Below are 17519 nucleotides of genomic sequence, written 5' to 3'. Positions count from 1 at the left end.
ATCATGCTGTTTTACACGGCATATCAAAAACATAGTAAGAGTGCATCGACATCTGTTGAAACGCGACTTCGTCTCATCCAACCCATCATAAAAGAGTGCAAGTGCGCACTTGGTGATCTCAGGAGTGTAATACAAGTTGTTGGCATTTAATTCCCGTCAGTTTTTCTCACATATTTCATTTTTCTTTTGACAGAGTGCAAGGAGGTTAGAAGGATCAAATTTCTCTTTATACACTTAAGTCTGGCAAGCCTGCAATACCTCGATTCGGCCCAGATATGTCTGCTATGCTGCACAGGGACTCCCTCCTGGTGCCTCCGTCGTAAACTTGCAATGCCTTTTTCTGTGATGATTATTATTCTTCTGCGTTCGTGGGCTATAGCTCCCACGTGCACTCGTGTTTTGCACGTGTGTGGCCGCTGTTTTTTTTCTTTTTCCAAACGCCATTTATAATTAGTCAGTTATGATTGTCAACTGAAACTCCGACGATTTTTAGACAGATACTCCTCCCTTACTCCGACCTTCTCTGTCTGTGTGTCTCTGTCTCTGTCTCTGTGTCTCTCTGTGTCTCTCTCTGTCTCTCTCTCTCTCCCCTCTCTCTCTCTCTCTCTGTCTCTCCGTCTCTCTCTCTCTCTCTCTCTCTCTCTCTCTCTCTCTCTCTCTCTCTCTGTCTCTCCGTCTCTCTCTCTCTTTCTGTCTCTCTCTCTCTGTCTCTCTCTCTCTCTTTTTTTTATAATTTTTATGTTTTATTTTTTTTTTATTTTTTTATCTTGTATTTTTACTTCATTGTTGTAGTTAGTCCCTCTTTAGGGCGAGGGCTGGATGTAAAAAAGCAGACCACTGCTTAATCTACTACCCTCGTTAAATAAAGAATTGTTATTGTCATTGTCATTGTCTCTCTCTCGACTCTCTCTCTTCTCTCTCTCTCTCTCTCTCTCTCTCTCTCTCTCTCTCTCTCTCTCTCTCTCTCTCTCTCTCTCTCTCGCTCATGCGGCTTTATGTCTCAGTAACCCAGTAGCATTTCATGACTCCAGGACCTGCCCACGAGAAAGAAAAAAAACCCTACATGAGCTCACTGCAAGGCCTTGTGAGTTTTGACGAGTCTTTAACGACTTGGATTCGCTCATTAGCTGTACACACTCATCAGCACAACAAGTGCACGGCAGGTCTGTGAGAGGGAATAGGCGAAATAGCTTACCTGCACTTGAAGCGAAGGCAATGAAAAGCGAGACGACCTGGAACAGACAGGAATGTTTTCTCAGTAAATAAGTCACAAGTTTCAAGTCCTCAGTGCAGAGATTTCTATGTTTGTAAAGATACAATCCCTGCTTCTCTTGTGAGCGATCAGGTTCAACACCACTTATCTGTCTGGGTCGGTGAGCAAGAGTCGACGTTAACCCCGTTCACACAGCTCTGCGACTTTACGAAGACCTTTCCGATCACTCCGATCATCCCCGATCTGAAAAGGTTATTAAATCGGCGCATAATTATGGCCACGACCCGGCGCAGGCTCATTTTATGCACGTTCAAAAAAAGCGCAGTGGGAGAGCGTGCATCGTAGAAGAAGCGGCGTTTATGTGTGAACGGGGTATTAGAGACTTTAGTCCAATATAAACTGCGCCCTTAATGCGTTTTTTGTCGGACTAAAGTTTCTAACCTCAACTCGTGCTTTAGGATTAACGCATTCTTACATTGAACACATGATACACCTTTACAGCATCCTTACATTGGACACATGATACACCTTTACAACATCCTTACATTGGACACATGATACACATTAACAGCATTCTTACATTGAACACATGATACACCTTTACAGCATCCTTACATTGAACACATGATACACCTTTACAGCATCCTTACATTGAACACATGATACACATTAACAGCATCCTTACGTTGAACACATGGTACACATTTACAGCATCCTTACATTGAACACATGATACACATTTACAACATCCTTACATTGGACACATGGTACACATTAACAAAATCCTTACATTGAACACATGATACACCTTTACAGCATCCTTACATTGAACACATGATACACATTAACAGCATCCTTACATTGGACACATGATACACATTAACAGCATTCTTACATTGAACACATGATACACCTTTACATCATCCTTACATTGGACACATGATACACCTTTACAGCATCCTTACATTGGACACATGATACACATTAACAGCATTCTTACATTGAACACATGATACACCTTTACAGCATCCTTACATTGGACACATGATACACATTAACAGCATCTTTACATTGAACACATGATACACATTAACAGCATCTTTACATTGAACACATGATACACCTTTACAGCATCCTTACATTGAACACATGATACACCTTTATCAAGCCCCTGTGACCTGGAATAGATTACCACTGCCTCTCAGACACACAGATTCTCTCACTACATTCAAGACAAATCTCAAAACACACCTCTTTCAGCGCAAGTGATTTCCCCTCCAGCATCTCCCCACCCACCCCATCCCGCCCCACCTCACCCCCTACCTAGCGCCTAAAATAACGTGTATATATATTTTCTGCGCTTTGTGTCAGCACTGTTTGTGTGTGTGTAAATAGTACCGTTGACACGTTTTTATATAGAAGCCTACTGTGGTTCTTGTGCTTAGGCTGTGTATTGGACTGTCATTGTATGCCTGCATTATTAGTTGTCAGTAATTATTACATGTGCTGATTGTTCTCTTTGCCTGCGCGCGTATAGTATGTTGGTTATGTTTGGTCATAGTATGTTTGTTTATGTTTGGTCGTTATCTTGCCTGTGCGTGTATTGTATGTTTGGTCGCTTTCTTTGCCTGTGCATGTATAGTTTGTTGGTTATGTTTGGTCGGTTTCTTTGCCTGTGCGTGTATAGTATGCTTGTCGATGTATGTATTGTAAAGCGCTAAGAGTAGACATTTTTCTAGAATAGCGCTATAAAAGTTTGCATTATTATTATTATTATCCTTACATTGAACACATGATACACCTTTACAGCATCCTTACATTGAACACATGATACACCTTTACAGCATCCTTACATTGAACACATGATACACCTTTGCAGCGTCCTTACATTGAACACATGATACACATTAACAGCCTGACCGACTATGTTCCAGGTGCACAGTACGATTTTTTTGCTGATTTAATTTCGTTAGTGACATGTTTGTCATTCTGCAAAATGTCTCCAAAAAGTAGACCGTGTCGTATGTTTATTGCCTCTTCCGTTATAGGTAGGAACCAAGGGCAAGGAACTTTTTTTCCACTTCCAAGCTACACATGAAATTTCAGCTTAATCGACACATTAACACCAGAGCTCCAGGAGCGAACAAACAAGCAAACTTCTTCTTCTTCTTCTGCGTTCATGGGCTGAAACTCTCACGTTCACTCGTGTTTTGGCACGAGTGGATTTTTACGTGTATGACCGTTTTTACCCCGCCATTTAGGCAGCCATACGCCGCTTTCGGAGGAAGCATGCTGGGTATTTCGTGTTTCTATAACCCACCGAACTCTGACATGGATTACAGGATCTTTTCCGTGAGCAGTTGGTCTTGTGCTTGCGTGTACACACGAAGGGGGATAAGGCACTACCTCCACATAAGTTGACCTGGGAGATCGGACAAATCTCCACCCTTAACCCACCAGGCGGCAGCTGCCGCGCCGGGATTCGAACCCACGACCTTCCGCTAGGGAGGCCGGCGTCTTACCACTAGGCCACTGCGCCCGTCTAAACAAACAAGCAAACAAACAAACAGCCCCAAAAATGCGGGTGCGCACAGAGAGCGGCCAAGCTGTTGGTGTTGTCCAAGTTGAGGGGTGCTCTTGTCACATGTAAAAGCCTGAACATGTAGATCTGTGATCCGTCGCGATATAACCTTCGTGGTTGAAAACGACGTTAAACACCAAATAAATAAAGAAAAAAAGATCTGTGATGGTGCATAATTATGTTGCAGTAATTGAGTAAATTCTCAAAACCGGGACATTTACAAAATCCCTGAAAATTTCAGTAAATTTGGTAATTTCCTGTTTCACTCAGGGATTTTGTAAATGTCCTAAAAATTCGAGAAAATTTGTAAATTTCCTGGTTTGAAGGGCCAAGAAATTTGCAAATGCACTAAAATCATATTTCAAGGAAAACGAGTCAAAATTTGCATGCAAAATATACAAATTTCCTATGAAACTGTGGAGGTAATTGACAAATTTCCTAGAAATGTGAAGAATGTGACATAATTACAAATAATAATCTTCATAAACAATCTTTAAATGTAAAGGATATCAAATTAGAATTGAAAAATAGTCGTGAAAAAATAATCATTTAACAAAGTCTGATAATCCTGTCTAGTGAAATTGGTAGTGTGTGTCAGAAGGTCTTCGGTTCAGGTCCTGCTCAAATAAGCTTTTTTTTCCTTTCTTTTCTTAAATTTCCCAATAGTCAAATCTGTTAAAATCAGAATGCAAAATGAGAAAAATAGACCTTTATTTAAAATTTGACAAATTTGACAAATTTACCAAAACTTATTTTTGTCAAAAAATGGCATGCTCATTTCAGGAAATTTACAAATTTCCTAGAATGCTTAGGAAATTTGCAAAATCCCTGAGTGAAACAGGAAATTTACAAATTTACTGACATTTTCAGGGATTTTGTAAATTTCCTGGTTTTGAGAATTTACCGTAACATATACACGGTAAGAACTGTACCTTTAAGTCTGGAAGCATGGATACTGCGACAGCCAACACTTAGCACCATTACAAGGCTAAAGCTTGGATAGTTGGAAGGTACAGAACACTGCTGGGAAAGAAAATAAGCCACTTGGAGAGTAGTAGTTATTTTGTTTACACTAGCCCGGCATGTGCCCTAGCATGTTCTGGTTGATGTTAAAATGAGATAGAGCACACACTTAGGCATTACCGCGCTTTGAACAGACAATCACTGAGCATCTTGTTAGATATAAAGCCATGGCATTTTGCTCTCTCAACTTGTGTCAGGCATTAGTCCAGTAATTTGTTTTAGAGTAGTGTCTGTCTTCTTCTTCTTCGTTCATGGGCTTAGACTCCCACGTTCACTCATGATTTTAGCACGAGTGGATGTTTACGTGTATGACCGTTTTTACCCCGCCATTCAGGCAGCATACGCCGATTTCGGGAGAGGCATGCTGGGTATGTTCGTGTTTCTATAACCCACCGAAATCTGACATGGATTTCCGTGCGCACTTTTTCTTGTGCACACGAAGGGGGTTAAGTCACTAGCAGGTCTGCACATAAGTTGACCTGGGGGATCGGAAAAATCTCCACTCTTAACCCACCAGGCGGCAGCGACCGGGATTCGAACTCACGACCTCCTGATTAGGAGGCCGACGTCTTACCGCCACGCCACTGCGCCACTGTGTCTGTCTGTCCACTATAAAGACCATCGGTCGACGTACCAGTGAATGCAGGGCCGGACCCAGTGGGGGGGTTCCAGGGGTTCCGGAACCCCACCCCTGGAAAAAGCATGTACCTTGCTTTGAGTGGTTTTTTTTTTTAACTAGTTTTAGCACCAAAACAATGCTGCTCTTAACCCTCAAAACAAGGCCCAGAATGCACCAAATTGCACAGATTTTAACCGTTTTTCAAAGATTTTCCGGAGGAACATGCCCCCGGACCCCTCTAGCGTCTCCCACTCTTGCACCGTGTCTATGCTTACTTTGTGTGTGTATGTGTGACGGAGTGATTGAGTTTGTGTTACTGTTTGTCGATTTCTGACGGGAGCCTTGAAGGCTTCGCCTCTTGTTCGACTTGTGTTTTGCCGACTTCCAGACACTTGTCCTTTTTACATTTAGTCAAGTTTTGACTAAATGTTTTAACATAGAGCGGGAATCGAGACGAGGGTCGTGGTGTATGTGTGTGTGTGTGTGTGTGTGTGTGTGTGTGTGTGTGTGTGTGTGTGTGTGTGTCTGTGTGTGTGTGAGTCTGTCTGTCTGTGCGTGTGTGTGTGTAGAGCGATTCAGAGTAAACTACTGAACCGATATTTATGAAATTTGACATGAGAGTTCCTGGGAATAATATCCCCGGAATTTGTTTTTCATTTTTTCGATAAATGCCTTTGATGACGTCATATCCGGCTTTTTGTAAAAGTTGAGGCGGCACTGTCACACCCTCATTTTTCAATCAAATTGATTGAAATTTTGGCAAAGCTATCTTCGACGAAGGCCGGACTTTGGTGTTGCATTTCAGCTTGGTGGCTTAAAAACTAATGAATGAGTTTGGTCATTAAAAATCGGAAACTTGTAATTAAAATTATTTTTTTTATAAAATGATCCAAAATTACGTTCATCTTATTTTTCATCATTTTCTGATTCCAAAAACATATACATGTGTTATATTTGGATTACAAACAAGCTCTGAAAATTAAAAATATGAAAATTATGATTAAAATTAATTTTCCGAAATCGATTTAAAAACAATTTCATCTTATTCCTTGTCGGTCTCTGATTCCAAAAACATATAGATATGATATGTTTGGATTAAAAACAAACTCAGTAAGCTAAAAAGAATAGACATACAGAAAAGCGTGTTATCCTGCCCAGCGCTACCACTACCGCACTATTCCTGGCTTGTCGATTTCACTGCCTTTGCCACGAGCGGTGGACTGACGAAACTACGAGTATGCGGTCTTGGTGAAATAAGCAGTGCGTTCAGTTTCATTCTGTGAGTTCGACAGCTTGACTAAATGTTGTTATTTCGCCTTACGCGACTTGTTTTTTTTGTTTTTTTTAACTGGATCCACTCGACTCAGTGAGCAGTGAGTTGTTGAGCAGACGGGTCTCGGCCTTAAAAGGCACAGTAACCCTCCGGTTAACCATCACAGATTCTGTCAGGCATTTACACACAGTACAAACACCCTTTCATTTAAACACTCACCGCTTGAGAACATCCTAGGTGCCCTCCGTAAAGAGCGAGCAATTTTCAAAGAATTTATTTTTGCGTGGTTTATCTTACCCCTGAGCCTTCGTGAACCCGTGTGATCCAGTTTCCCTTTTTCACAATGCAGTCGTCAGTTTGTAATTTGAATGCGGCTCGCTGTGAGCTTATCTGCAATAGCACGTCATTATGTACCTCTGACTATGCACGAAACAAACGGATGAGGTTCACAAGAACTCTAGCGATGGCTTTTGACTGTTCTGAGAGGAACTGGCGATGCTAACAAACCGTCGTCTGCTACGAGAACCACGACCTTGCGTGACCCTGCTTCCGGGCTTTTCTTTTTCAAACTTTCAAAACTTCGAATAGTACTGATCTTGTCTTGATGAAAAAAGAAATCTTTTATGATTTAAGAATGTTTGTGTAACAAGCTGTCAATTTATTATTTAGATTTTAAAAGTTAGGAATAGCGCCAAAACGCACCATGGTCCGATTGTGTGAGGAGACAATCCGCAAAATTAATTCTTTGAAAATTGCTCGCTCTTGACGTAGGGTACCTCGGATGTTCCCGTTCGGTGAGCGTTCAAATGGAAGGGTGTTTGTAATGTGTGTAAAAGCCTGACAGTATCTGTGATGGTTTACGGGAGGCTTACTGTGCCTTTAACATTAGATTTAAAACCATCTGTTTCAGTTCTAGACAAGTCTCATTATGTCCACTCGTTTTCTATAAACTATTATTTCTGCGGCTTATTGTCGAGACTGGCCAGTTTCAAGTTGTTTTTACTCCCCGTTAAATGTATAAGACAGTAAGATGTATTCGTCTCATCAGTATATGCAGTGCTTGCAATGTCAACATCAGATGATTTTGGTCAGCAGCCGATGTTCGTATCATTTAAAAAAAAAAGAAGAAGACACACACTATCATAAACAAGCAAATATGTGATTGTATGCTTTATTGTGTTTTCCCCGTTTTGTTGTTGTTGTTGCCTCTTTTTTTCTTTGTCTTTGTTGGAGATGCATAGTTTTGTATGATTGATGTTATTTGATGTCCCTGTGTGATGTTGATATTCTGTACCAAAAAGAAATAAAAACGTGTTAAAAAAAATAAAAAATAAACAAGCAAATAAAACAAACGTGAGACGGCAGAACTGATTTAATTCCAGACTACAGACAGCATTGAGGGTCAGTAACAACTGTAACAGAGAACGGCGTATATTTGAGTAAATAACAAATGAAGTAGTCAAACAGCGGAAAAGATTTATTATACTTACGGTAAGTAGCAAAGTCGAACATCTCACTGAAGTCGAACGGAACATCTCGCTTATTCAGCACAAAACCCCGAACAGGAAACAAGAAAGAACGAGACAAGGTTTGCCAAGACTAGCATAATAGGAGCGCCAGTAAATAACCACCACTAATCGAGACTATTATATCACCGAGGCGAGAAGTACAGTCATTGACTCTGCTCTACCCTACACTCACAGAGACAATGAAAGATTTCAGACACACAGGCGTTCATGTCAGAGAGAGGATGAAGAAGAAGAGAACAACATAGCAGGAGCAACGACCATAGACTGTATACGTCTAACGCTCCATAAACACCAGCATAAAAGAGAGAGGGAGAGAAGAGATTCTGGAACGAGAATTTCGAGAGGGGTGGGGTATAGAGTTTCGGGGGTGGGGGGTGGGGGGGTTGAAGGGGAAATGTCGGAAAGCAATTGAAGTGTGAACGAATTCATCAAGGGAAGGGAGGGGCAACAGTGCCACCGGAGCGCTGCTCTGCGTATTGCCATGCTCGCTTTCCCTCAACCCCAAACAAGCTGGAAAGGAGGACGAGGCATGTTCATTAACGCTTGACATCGAGGATGTTAGAGGGTGTAAGAGAGAGGGAGTGTGTGTGTGTGTGTGTGTGTGTGTGTGTGTGTGTGTGTGTGTGTGTGTGTGTCTGTCTGTCCCCAATGTGTGTGTGTGTGTGTGTGTGTGTGTGAGTGTGTGTGTGTGTGTGTGTCTGTCCCCAATGTGTGTGTGTATGTGTGTGTGTGTGTGTCACAATCACACACACCACCGCACACACCCACTGACACACACACACACACACACACACACACACAAACGCACTGAATGATGGAGAGAGAGAGAGAGGGAGAGAGAGAGAGAGAGAGAGAGAGAGAGAGAGAGAGAGAGAGAGAGAGAGAGAGAGACGGACGGACGAACGGACGGACGGACAGACAGACAGACAGACGGACAGACAGACAGACAGACAGACCAACAGACAGTCAGACAGACAGACAGACGGACGCGGGACAGACAGACAGACAAGTCAACAGGCAGATAGAGGCAGTTACAGAAATATACACAGAGACAGGCAGACCGTGCAACCAGACAGACACAGAGAGTTCACAGTTCTACACAAAAGTGGAAACACTCGTGTCCAATTTTTGCAGTGTGTGGGGAAATTGTCTAGCCTGTTGTTGGTTATTTTACTCTGCACTCTCTCAGTACGTGTTCGCAATGAACGTTGCCCTTTTATCTACATCAGTCTACAATGCCTTTCCTCCCCGCTTGTTTAGGCTGCGTTCCTCACCGGCCTATAATGTGGAGAATTGTGGTTGATGTCTTTGTTTTTGTTGTGATCTCAGAAGATTGTAAAGGAAATCGTGTGCGTGTATATTCACTCTGGGGAAGAGCGATAGGAAATAGGGGAAAAAAAGTTCAAAAGGGAGTTCGTCTGGTGAAAAAGAAAAAGGAAGAAAAAAAAAGTCATTTCCTATGAAATATTCGCTGACGGTTGCATTTCTTTGCCGTTGATATGTATGCGTGTTCGTGTTGTGTGTGTGTGTGTGTGTGTGTGAGTGTAGGGGGGAGGGGGGCAGAGTAATGTGTTCAGGTTGTGTGTGTGTGTGTGTTGGTGTGTGTGTGAGTGTAGGGAAGAGGCCGGGGGGGCAGAGTGTGTTCAGGTTGTGTGTGTGTGTGTGTGTGTGTGTGTGTGTGTGTGCGTGTGTGTACAGAGGGGAAGGGGGGGTCATCAATGTCCTTTCACTTGTGTATGCTACAACTCTGCATGAATGGCCCGGGGAACATGGACAATTATGAACTGAGTCCATGACGCTTCCAGATGCCTTTCCAGAACTAGCCTTTTCTGTGTAAATGATTCCAATCTCCATCCCAGATCTGGCCAGGTGTTTGCATGAGATTAGACCATTGTCCAACTGTGACTTGGTTGCATACCAAACACCAACAAGCTCCTTTCGGATTCCCCTGAAGAATTGGGATTTTCTTGTTTTGCTGAAACTGTCACCTGTGTCAATCTGGAACACCGATGCCAACTCCCTTTGCCATTTTCTCTGGAAACGAGCATTAATCAATTTTGTCTGTGCATTGCAAGAGACTGCGATAAACACAGAGAGACATCAGTGGACTGAGAGAGAAACAGATCGACTGAGACAGCCAGACAGAGACAGACAGAGAGAGACAGAGACAGACAGAGACAGACAGAGGGACTGAAACACAGAGAGAGAGAGAGAGAGAGAGAGAGAGAGAGAGAGAGAGAGAGAGAGAGAGAGAGCTAGAGAGAGAGAGAGAGAGAGAGAGAGAGAGAGAGAGAGAGAGAGCGAGTGAGAGAGAGAGAGAGCGAGACTGAGATAAAGAGAGAAAGAGAGGGAGCCGGGGAGACAGAGAGACAAAAAGAGCGAAAGAGAGAAAGAGAGAGAAAGAGTTTGACTGAAAACAAAACTGACAAGGTTCCCCAGTGGAACAGAACGACAGGACTGGAGTAAGGCCTAACTCGATCTTCCACTACACTGACTACCTCCTGAACCGTTATCAGCAGAGCACAATAACAGGAACAGCAGCTCTGCTTCATTTGAACAGAAACTGACACTGATATAACAAATGATGTATGCGTCGTTTAAGTTCTGCTCGGTAAACTTTTATTGACTATAACTCAGCGCTATCAACTTCGTCTTTCTTGTGGCATCACTGGGCCCAAATGCTTTATTTATGGCGGTTTTTTGTCTTGGACTCGGTGTTTTTTCTTGAAAGACTGAGACGTGAATGCGCACGCACGCACGCACGCGCATGCACGCACATACGCACACACACACACTGACACACGGCAGACTGACACACACACGCGCACACACACACACACACTCACACACCGTCACACACACACACACACACACACACACACACACTCACACTCACACACACACACACACTCACACACTCACACACACACAGTTTTGTCGACATGTCTAGTCTTATTTGATTTGTTTTGTTTTATTTTGCTTTTTGTCACCTTGCTTTGTCTTGTTTTAACCTAAATAGTTGTTCATGTTTAATTTGTTATCACAGGAAAGCAGGCTAAAGTTCTGCATAACTCTCTATCTCATGTTGTGTGCTCTAGGCGCTTACTGCAGTCGCTTTGCGACGGAATCATGCGTTAGTTTTGCTAAGCTGTGTTTTTGCTTTGTAACGAGTGTTTGTGAGTGTGCATGTTTGTTTATTTTGTTCATACGTAGGAAACACTTCTCGAATAAACATGTTTATTGAAGTATATGAACAAGTTTAAAGCAGAATAAGCAATATGCTTAATTTCAACAAAACACAAGCAAAATATTATGCATCTTAAAACAAAATATAACAATGTCTGTGTGTCTCCCTCTGTATTTGCCTACCTGTCTGTCTGTCTGTCCGCCCCCCCCCCCCCCTCTCCCCTCCCTCTCTCCCTCTCTCTCTGCTCACAACCTTTGAGTCCAGTGATCTGTAGACTGCACATCGTTTCAACAACAACAACAACAACACAACAACAACAACAACAACAACAACAACAACAACAACAACAACAACAACAACGTCAACCAAAGACAAGTTGTTCTTGGTGTCTGCAGCTCATCTTGATTTTTAACAACAACAACAATGCATATTTACTACAAACATATAGAGCATACTTTCAGAAACTAGCTTTTATTCTATAAAACCATATTACGGGTTCGAGTCTGAGAGCACAGCCTGGACAAACAATAAACATTATTACGTAGAGTAGATATAGTACGTACATTGCGGAAAATGATTGTAGAAATAACCATAGAAAGTAAGACAGAAAAAAGAAAGAAAGAAAGAAAGAAAGAAACAAATAAAGAAGGATATATAGACTGAAAACAAAGGAAATAAAGACAACACACATTAAAGCCGTTTGTGGATATCACAAACTGTGCACAAGCAAAATGGCAGTGGCGAAAGCTTTTCACTTTACCCGACGTTTCAATCATACAACACACACACACACACACACACACACACACACACACACACACACACACACACACACACACACACACACACACACACACACACAGAGAAACACACACACACATAGAAACACACACACACACGCACGCACACACACACACACACGCACACGCACACTTGCCAATTGCTCTTTTCTGTCAATACAGTTTTTGGTTTTTGGTACTGATAAAGTGTGTTGGCATATTGCATACAATATTAAGTCTTAAAGTCTTTAACACCGTGCATACAACAAATCATGAATTATCGAATTAATTTCAAATTCCTGTTAAAAGATGAACAGTAATATGTCATTCTTAATCATGTTTTGGATTATGCTTTTTTTTTGGTAAAAGCAGGTAATGTCAACTTGGTGCAAAAATAAAATGGCTTGATTCAAAGTACATCCTACGACGAATAATCCAGTTTTCTCTATATCATTTGGACATAATTATTATCATTCCCGAAATGGCAATGCAAACAGCACTCGATCGATTTTATTCCTTTGGTATTAGCGTAATTGTAAACATGTCCATTCTGCTCTCCCGATAGCTCAGCGGTAGTCGTTCAAAGCTAAAAACAAAGGGACGTATACGTATAAGCGCTCTAAAAATAGACTTAAAACAAAAGTGTAAATAATGCGGAATCAGTACCCTGACACACGAGAGAACCAGAAGAATTGACATGACCAAGCAACTTTTACCCCAAAGTCTTTCAAGTTTCAGGACACTGATTCCACATAACTGTCACATACTGTTGACGTCTGTATTACTTCCCTTCGTTTCTCAGATTGTATCCCGCTGGCCGCTTTGCAGCTTCACTTGGCTTTGATTCGGAGCTACTTAACGGCACAGTGCAGCTCACAGCCTTCGTCTTGCGTTTTTGTTGCAGCTGAGTGCATTTACAGTTCAAAAATCCTCCTATGGTAGTAAAACAAACCCAAAACTACCCAACGACGACATCTGTGAAGCTCGACAGTTTCTTGTTCACGCGAGTGCATACATTAACCTAGTTATTACGTGGTGTTTGGTGGGAGTTCGATTCAACTGAGTGATTCCGGCCTCCATTTTGTTTTACACAAACTCATGATGACGTCTGACATAGTTTCCTAGTGACGTGTCTTTTTGCGCATGATGTGGTGATCTACCTGATCTAAATTTAGATCCAAAAATAGGCCCGAGTACGAAATTAATTCGTAAAAAAATCGCTCAAAATTCCGGTTCTTTTAAAAAAGGGATTACATGTCGTCACAATCGCGTCATAAGAAAAATCGGAAAGGGTAAACCCTATTTCCTGAGCGGATTAATGTGTGACAATTTTGTGGCACAGTAAAACGTTTCACTGAGGATTTACTTTTGCTAAGCCAGTGAGTGGCTGCAACTAGGTTACGGCGTACAGGGCTTCTGTGTGTTGATTAGTCTTTCAAAGTAATCCATGTTGCAGTTTCTACGTGTCTCACCAAGTGTTTTCTAATCGGCAGGTCATGTTCCCCTAACGAGTCTCCGCCCCCTCCCCCAACAAAAGTATGACCTTCACCTTTGGCCTGATATCTGAGCGATCGAGAAGACCTTTGGCCTGTTAATTCTGTTGGGTCACGTCACGGTTCCTGCAAATCGTGAATACTGAGTCTTTCGCAAGGCGGTTATCGATGGTCCATTGGAGTGTTGATCCCATGCTTGACCTTGAGATTCTGAGACCGTTTCAGTTACCATAATGGCCGCTTGCTCGCTGCTCGATTTCATCACACGTCATAGTCTTGATGACGTCACTTAATGACGTCAGACACGGCTGTCTCCATTGACCATCATTGCGTCCCTGAAATGGATAGAAAACCGTGGGCGTGACAATCACACGAAATATAATAAGCGTTAAACAGGCTTCAAGTGCTTGAAGTAATAGTGCGTGTGTCAATGTGTGTGTGTGGGTGTGGGTGTGTGTATGTGTGTTTGTGTGTGTGTGTGTGTGTGTGTGTGTGTGTGTGTGTGTGGGCGTGAGTGTCTTTTGTGTCTTTGTGTATATCCGGCTGTGTCTATGTCTATGCCGTATTTGTCCGCGTGTCTAAGTCCGTGTCCGTTTCATTTCATCAGTCTCTGTCTGTCTGTCTGTCTGGCTGTCCTTAGCAAACATTTCATCAGTCTCTGTCTCTGTCTGGCTGGCTGTCCTTAGCAAACATGAATACGCAAGACATACAAAACAAAAGGCGACAAAATAAGTCTCACCCTTCATCTTTCCCCTCGCCAACGCCATCCACGGTGTCTGTGGCTTTTTTGGCTGCTTTTCGTTTCTTCTTTCTGTCAAACAGAAAGCGTGTACACACAAAAAATGTAATGAAAAATACAAATTGCAAAAATAACTCATGTCACTGCAATGTAATATCGTATTCTGACATTTCAGAGTTCGGATAGAGAAGCCTGCTTGAACTCGTTGAAAGGGAGACTACTGACGAAAATGTCCATAGAAAATATTTTTTCTGAGCGGAAGTTTCCTCCCTTTTGTTCGTAACAGGTGTTTTAACTGCAGAAAACAAAGTAGGTCGGGAAGACAGAAGAACTACACAAACACGAGAAATTGCAGTTACTTGGAAGTTGTGTTCATCTTTGGTGTTGGAGACAAGGTCAATAGCGACGAATGTCTTTGTGTGTAGCAGTTTATGCTTGTGATGTCTGTACAGTTTAAAAAAAAAAAAAAAAGAAGCTTTGTAAAACACACTCTAATTTGTATAGACAGTTCGGCTCACCATTATGCTCATATCTGGCCAGGTTTTACACTGGGCTAGGGGGCGGGGATGTAGCTCAGTCAGGGCGGGGATGTAGCTCAGTCAGGGCGGGGATGTAGCTCAGTCAGGGCGGGGATGTAGCTCAGTCAGGGCGGGGATGTAGCTCAGTCAGGGCGGGGATGTAGCTCAGTCAGGGCGGGGATGTAGCTCAGTCAGGGCGGGGATGTAGCTCAGTCAGGGCGGGGATGTAGCTCAGTCAGGGCGGGGATGTAGCTCAGTCAGGGCGGGGATGTAGCTCAGTCAGGGCGGGGATGTAGCTCAGTCAGGGCGGGGATGTAGCTCAGTCAGGGCGGGGATGTAGCTCAGTCAGGGCGGGGATGTAGCTCAGTCAGGGCGGGGATGTAGCTCAGTCTGGGCGGGGATGTAGCTCAGTCTGGGCGGGGATGTAGCTCAGTCAGGGCGGGGATGTAGCTCAGTCAGGGCGGGGATGTAGCTCAGTCAGGGCGGGGATGTAGCTCAGTCAGGGCGGGGATGTAGCTCAGTCAGGGCGGGGATGTAGCTCAGTCAGGGCGGGGATGTAGCTCAGTCAGGGCGGGGATGTAGCTCAGTCAGGGCGGGGATGTAGCTCAGTCAGGGCGGGGATGTAGCTCAGTCTGGGCGGGGATGTAGCTCAGTCTGGGCGGGGATGTAGCTCAGTCTGGGCGGGGATGTAGCTCAGTCAGGGCGGGGATGTAGCTCAGTCAGGGCGGGGATGTAGCTCAGTCAGGGCGGGGATGTAGCTCAGTCTGGGCGGGGATGTAGCTCAGTCTGGGCGGGGATGTAGCTCAGTCTGGGCGGGGATGTAGCTCAGTCTGGGCGGGGATGTAGCTCAGTCTGGGCGGGGATGTAGCTCAGTCTGGGCGGGGATGTAGCTCAGTCTGGGCGGGGATGTAGCTCAGTCAGGGCGGGGATGTAGCTCAGTCAGGGCGGGGATGTAGCTCAGTCAGGGCGGGGATGTAGCTCAGTCAGGGCGGGGATGTAGCTCAGTCAGGGCGGGGATGTAGCTCAGTCAGGGCGGGGATGTAGCTCAGTCTGGGCGGGGATGTAGCTCAGTCTGGGCGGGGATGTAGCTCAGTCTGGGCGGGGATGTAGCTCAGTCAGGGCGGGGATGTAGCTCAGTCAGGGCGGGGATGTAGCTCAGTCAGGGCGGGGATGTAGCTCAGTCTGGGCGGGGATGTAGCTCAGTCTGGGCGGGGATGTAGCTCAGTCTGGGCGGGGATGTAGCTCAGTCTGGGCGGGGATGTAGCTCAGTCTGGGCGGGGATGTAGCTCAGTCTGGGCGGGGATGTAGCTCAGTCTGGGCGGGGATGTAGCTCAGTCAGGGCGGGGATGTAGCTCAGTCTGGGCGGGGATGTAGCTCAGTCAGGGCGGGGATGTAGCTCAGTCAGGGCGGGGATGTAGCTCAGTCGGTAGCGCGCTGGATTTGTATCCAGTTGGCCGCTGTCAGCGTGAGTTCGTCCCCACGTTCGGCGAGAGATTTATTTCTCAGAGTCAACTTTGTGTGCAGACTCTCCTCGGTGTCCGAACACCCCCCGTGTGTAAACGCAAGCACAAGACCAAGTGCTCACGAAAAAGATCCTGTAATCCATGTCAGAGTTCGGTGGGTTATAGAAACACGAAAATACCCAGCATGCTTCCTCCGAAAGCGGCGTATGGCTGCCTAAATGGCGGGGTAAAAACGGTCATACACGTAAAAGCCGTGGGAGTTTCAGCCCATGAACGAACAAACAAACACTGGGCGAGGACGTAGCTCAGTTGGTAGCGCGCTGGCTTTGTAGCCAGTTGGTCGCTATCAGCGTGGGTTCGATCCCCACGTTCGGCGAGAGATTTATTTCTCGGAGTCAACTTTGTGCAGACTCTCTTCGGTGTCCGAACACCCCCGTGTGCACACGTGCGCACGAAAAAGATCCCACGTTCACAGCGAAAGTCTCAGGGCTTGGAAAACACGAAGACACGCATGCATCATCTCTCGTCTCCAATTATCATGATCGTATTTCGATACTTTGACGAGACAAAGCCAATGCTGGTGTGTCGAAGAAGACAGCCACGTACAGCGGGCTTGTTCGAATCAAAGTATCACACCATATCTTCAGCGTATTACCAATAACTGTCCCAATATAGACCAGTTGGTCTAAGAGGACGTTAAACCCTAATAGTCAGTCAGGCTTTTACATGGGAAAGGACCATCCTTCCACTTGGTCACATACCAAAAATCAACACCCTGACTGCTTGCTATGTTGAGTGGCTTTTAAAACAAACAAAATCACTAATTCATCAACAATGTCCAACTGTGAACAGAGCCCGCTCAGGCTGTTCATTTTGTTGTATGTGACCAAGTGGAGGGATGGTCTTGTCCCCCGTAAAAGCCTTGGCAGATCTGAGATGGCGAGAATTAGTGTCTCATAAGTATTTATATCCCTTTCAATTTTGAGTTTCTACGTTCCACAGTGGGGTTCTAATATTGTGGATGCGTAGATATATGCAAGTATTTCAAGTGAATGGAAAATATTTGCCTTGATGTAAAGGGTACTCTGTGAAGTTTTCATTA

The 17519-nt window shown here is 44.2% G+C and overlaps 2 protein-coding genes across 6 annotated transcripts in view; both read right to left on the bottom strand.

Moving 5' to 3' along the window:
* The window catches only part of LOC138958332 (A disintegrin and metalloproteinase with thrombospondin motifs 3-like), a 43909-nt gene extending 35376 nt beyond the window's left edge, over nucleotides 1-8533 (bottom strand). Inside the window, exons 1-2 of the mRNA XM_070329448.1 lie at nucleotides 8200-8533; nucleotides 1196-1232 (exon numbers count right to left, since the gene is read on the bottom strand). Of these exons, the coding sequence (XP_070185549.1) occupies nucleotides 1196-1232; nucleotides 8200-8244 (82 nt within the window). The 5' untranslated portion in view covers nucleotides 8245-8533. The remainder of the gene's footprint in view (nucleotides 1-1195; nucleotides 1233-8199) is intronic.
* Nucleotides 8534-11458: 2925 nt separating this feature from the next.
* LOC138958331 (epigen-like) overlaps nucleotides 11459-17519 on the bottom strand; it is a 14467-nt gene continuing 8406 nt past the window's right edge. For all 5 annotated transcript variants that reach the window (XM_070329444.1, XM_070329443.1, XM_070329442.1 and 2 more), the window contains 2 exons: nucleotides 14437-14508; nucleotides 11459-14032 (listed from right to left, as the gene is read on the bottom strand). In XM_070329444.1, the coding sequence (XP_070185545.1) occupies nucleotides 13996-14032; nucleotides 14437-14508 (109 nt within the window). In that variant the 3' untranslated portion in view covers nucleotides 11459-13995. The remainder of the gene's footprint in view (nucleotides 14033-14436; nucleotides 14509-17519) is intronic.

Source organism: Littorina saxatilis, linkage group LG2, assembly GCF_037325665.1.
Source record: "Littorina saxatilis isolate snail1 linkage group LG2, US_GU_Lsax_2.0, whole genome shotgun sequence".
Taxonomy (NCBI): Eukaryota; Metazoa; Mollusca; class Gastropoda; order Littorinimorpha; family Littorinidae; genus Littorina; species Littorina saxatilis.
Note: the sequence above shows the minus strand (reverse complement) of the source record. Positions and strands in the feature narration are given on the sequence as shown.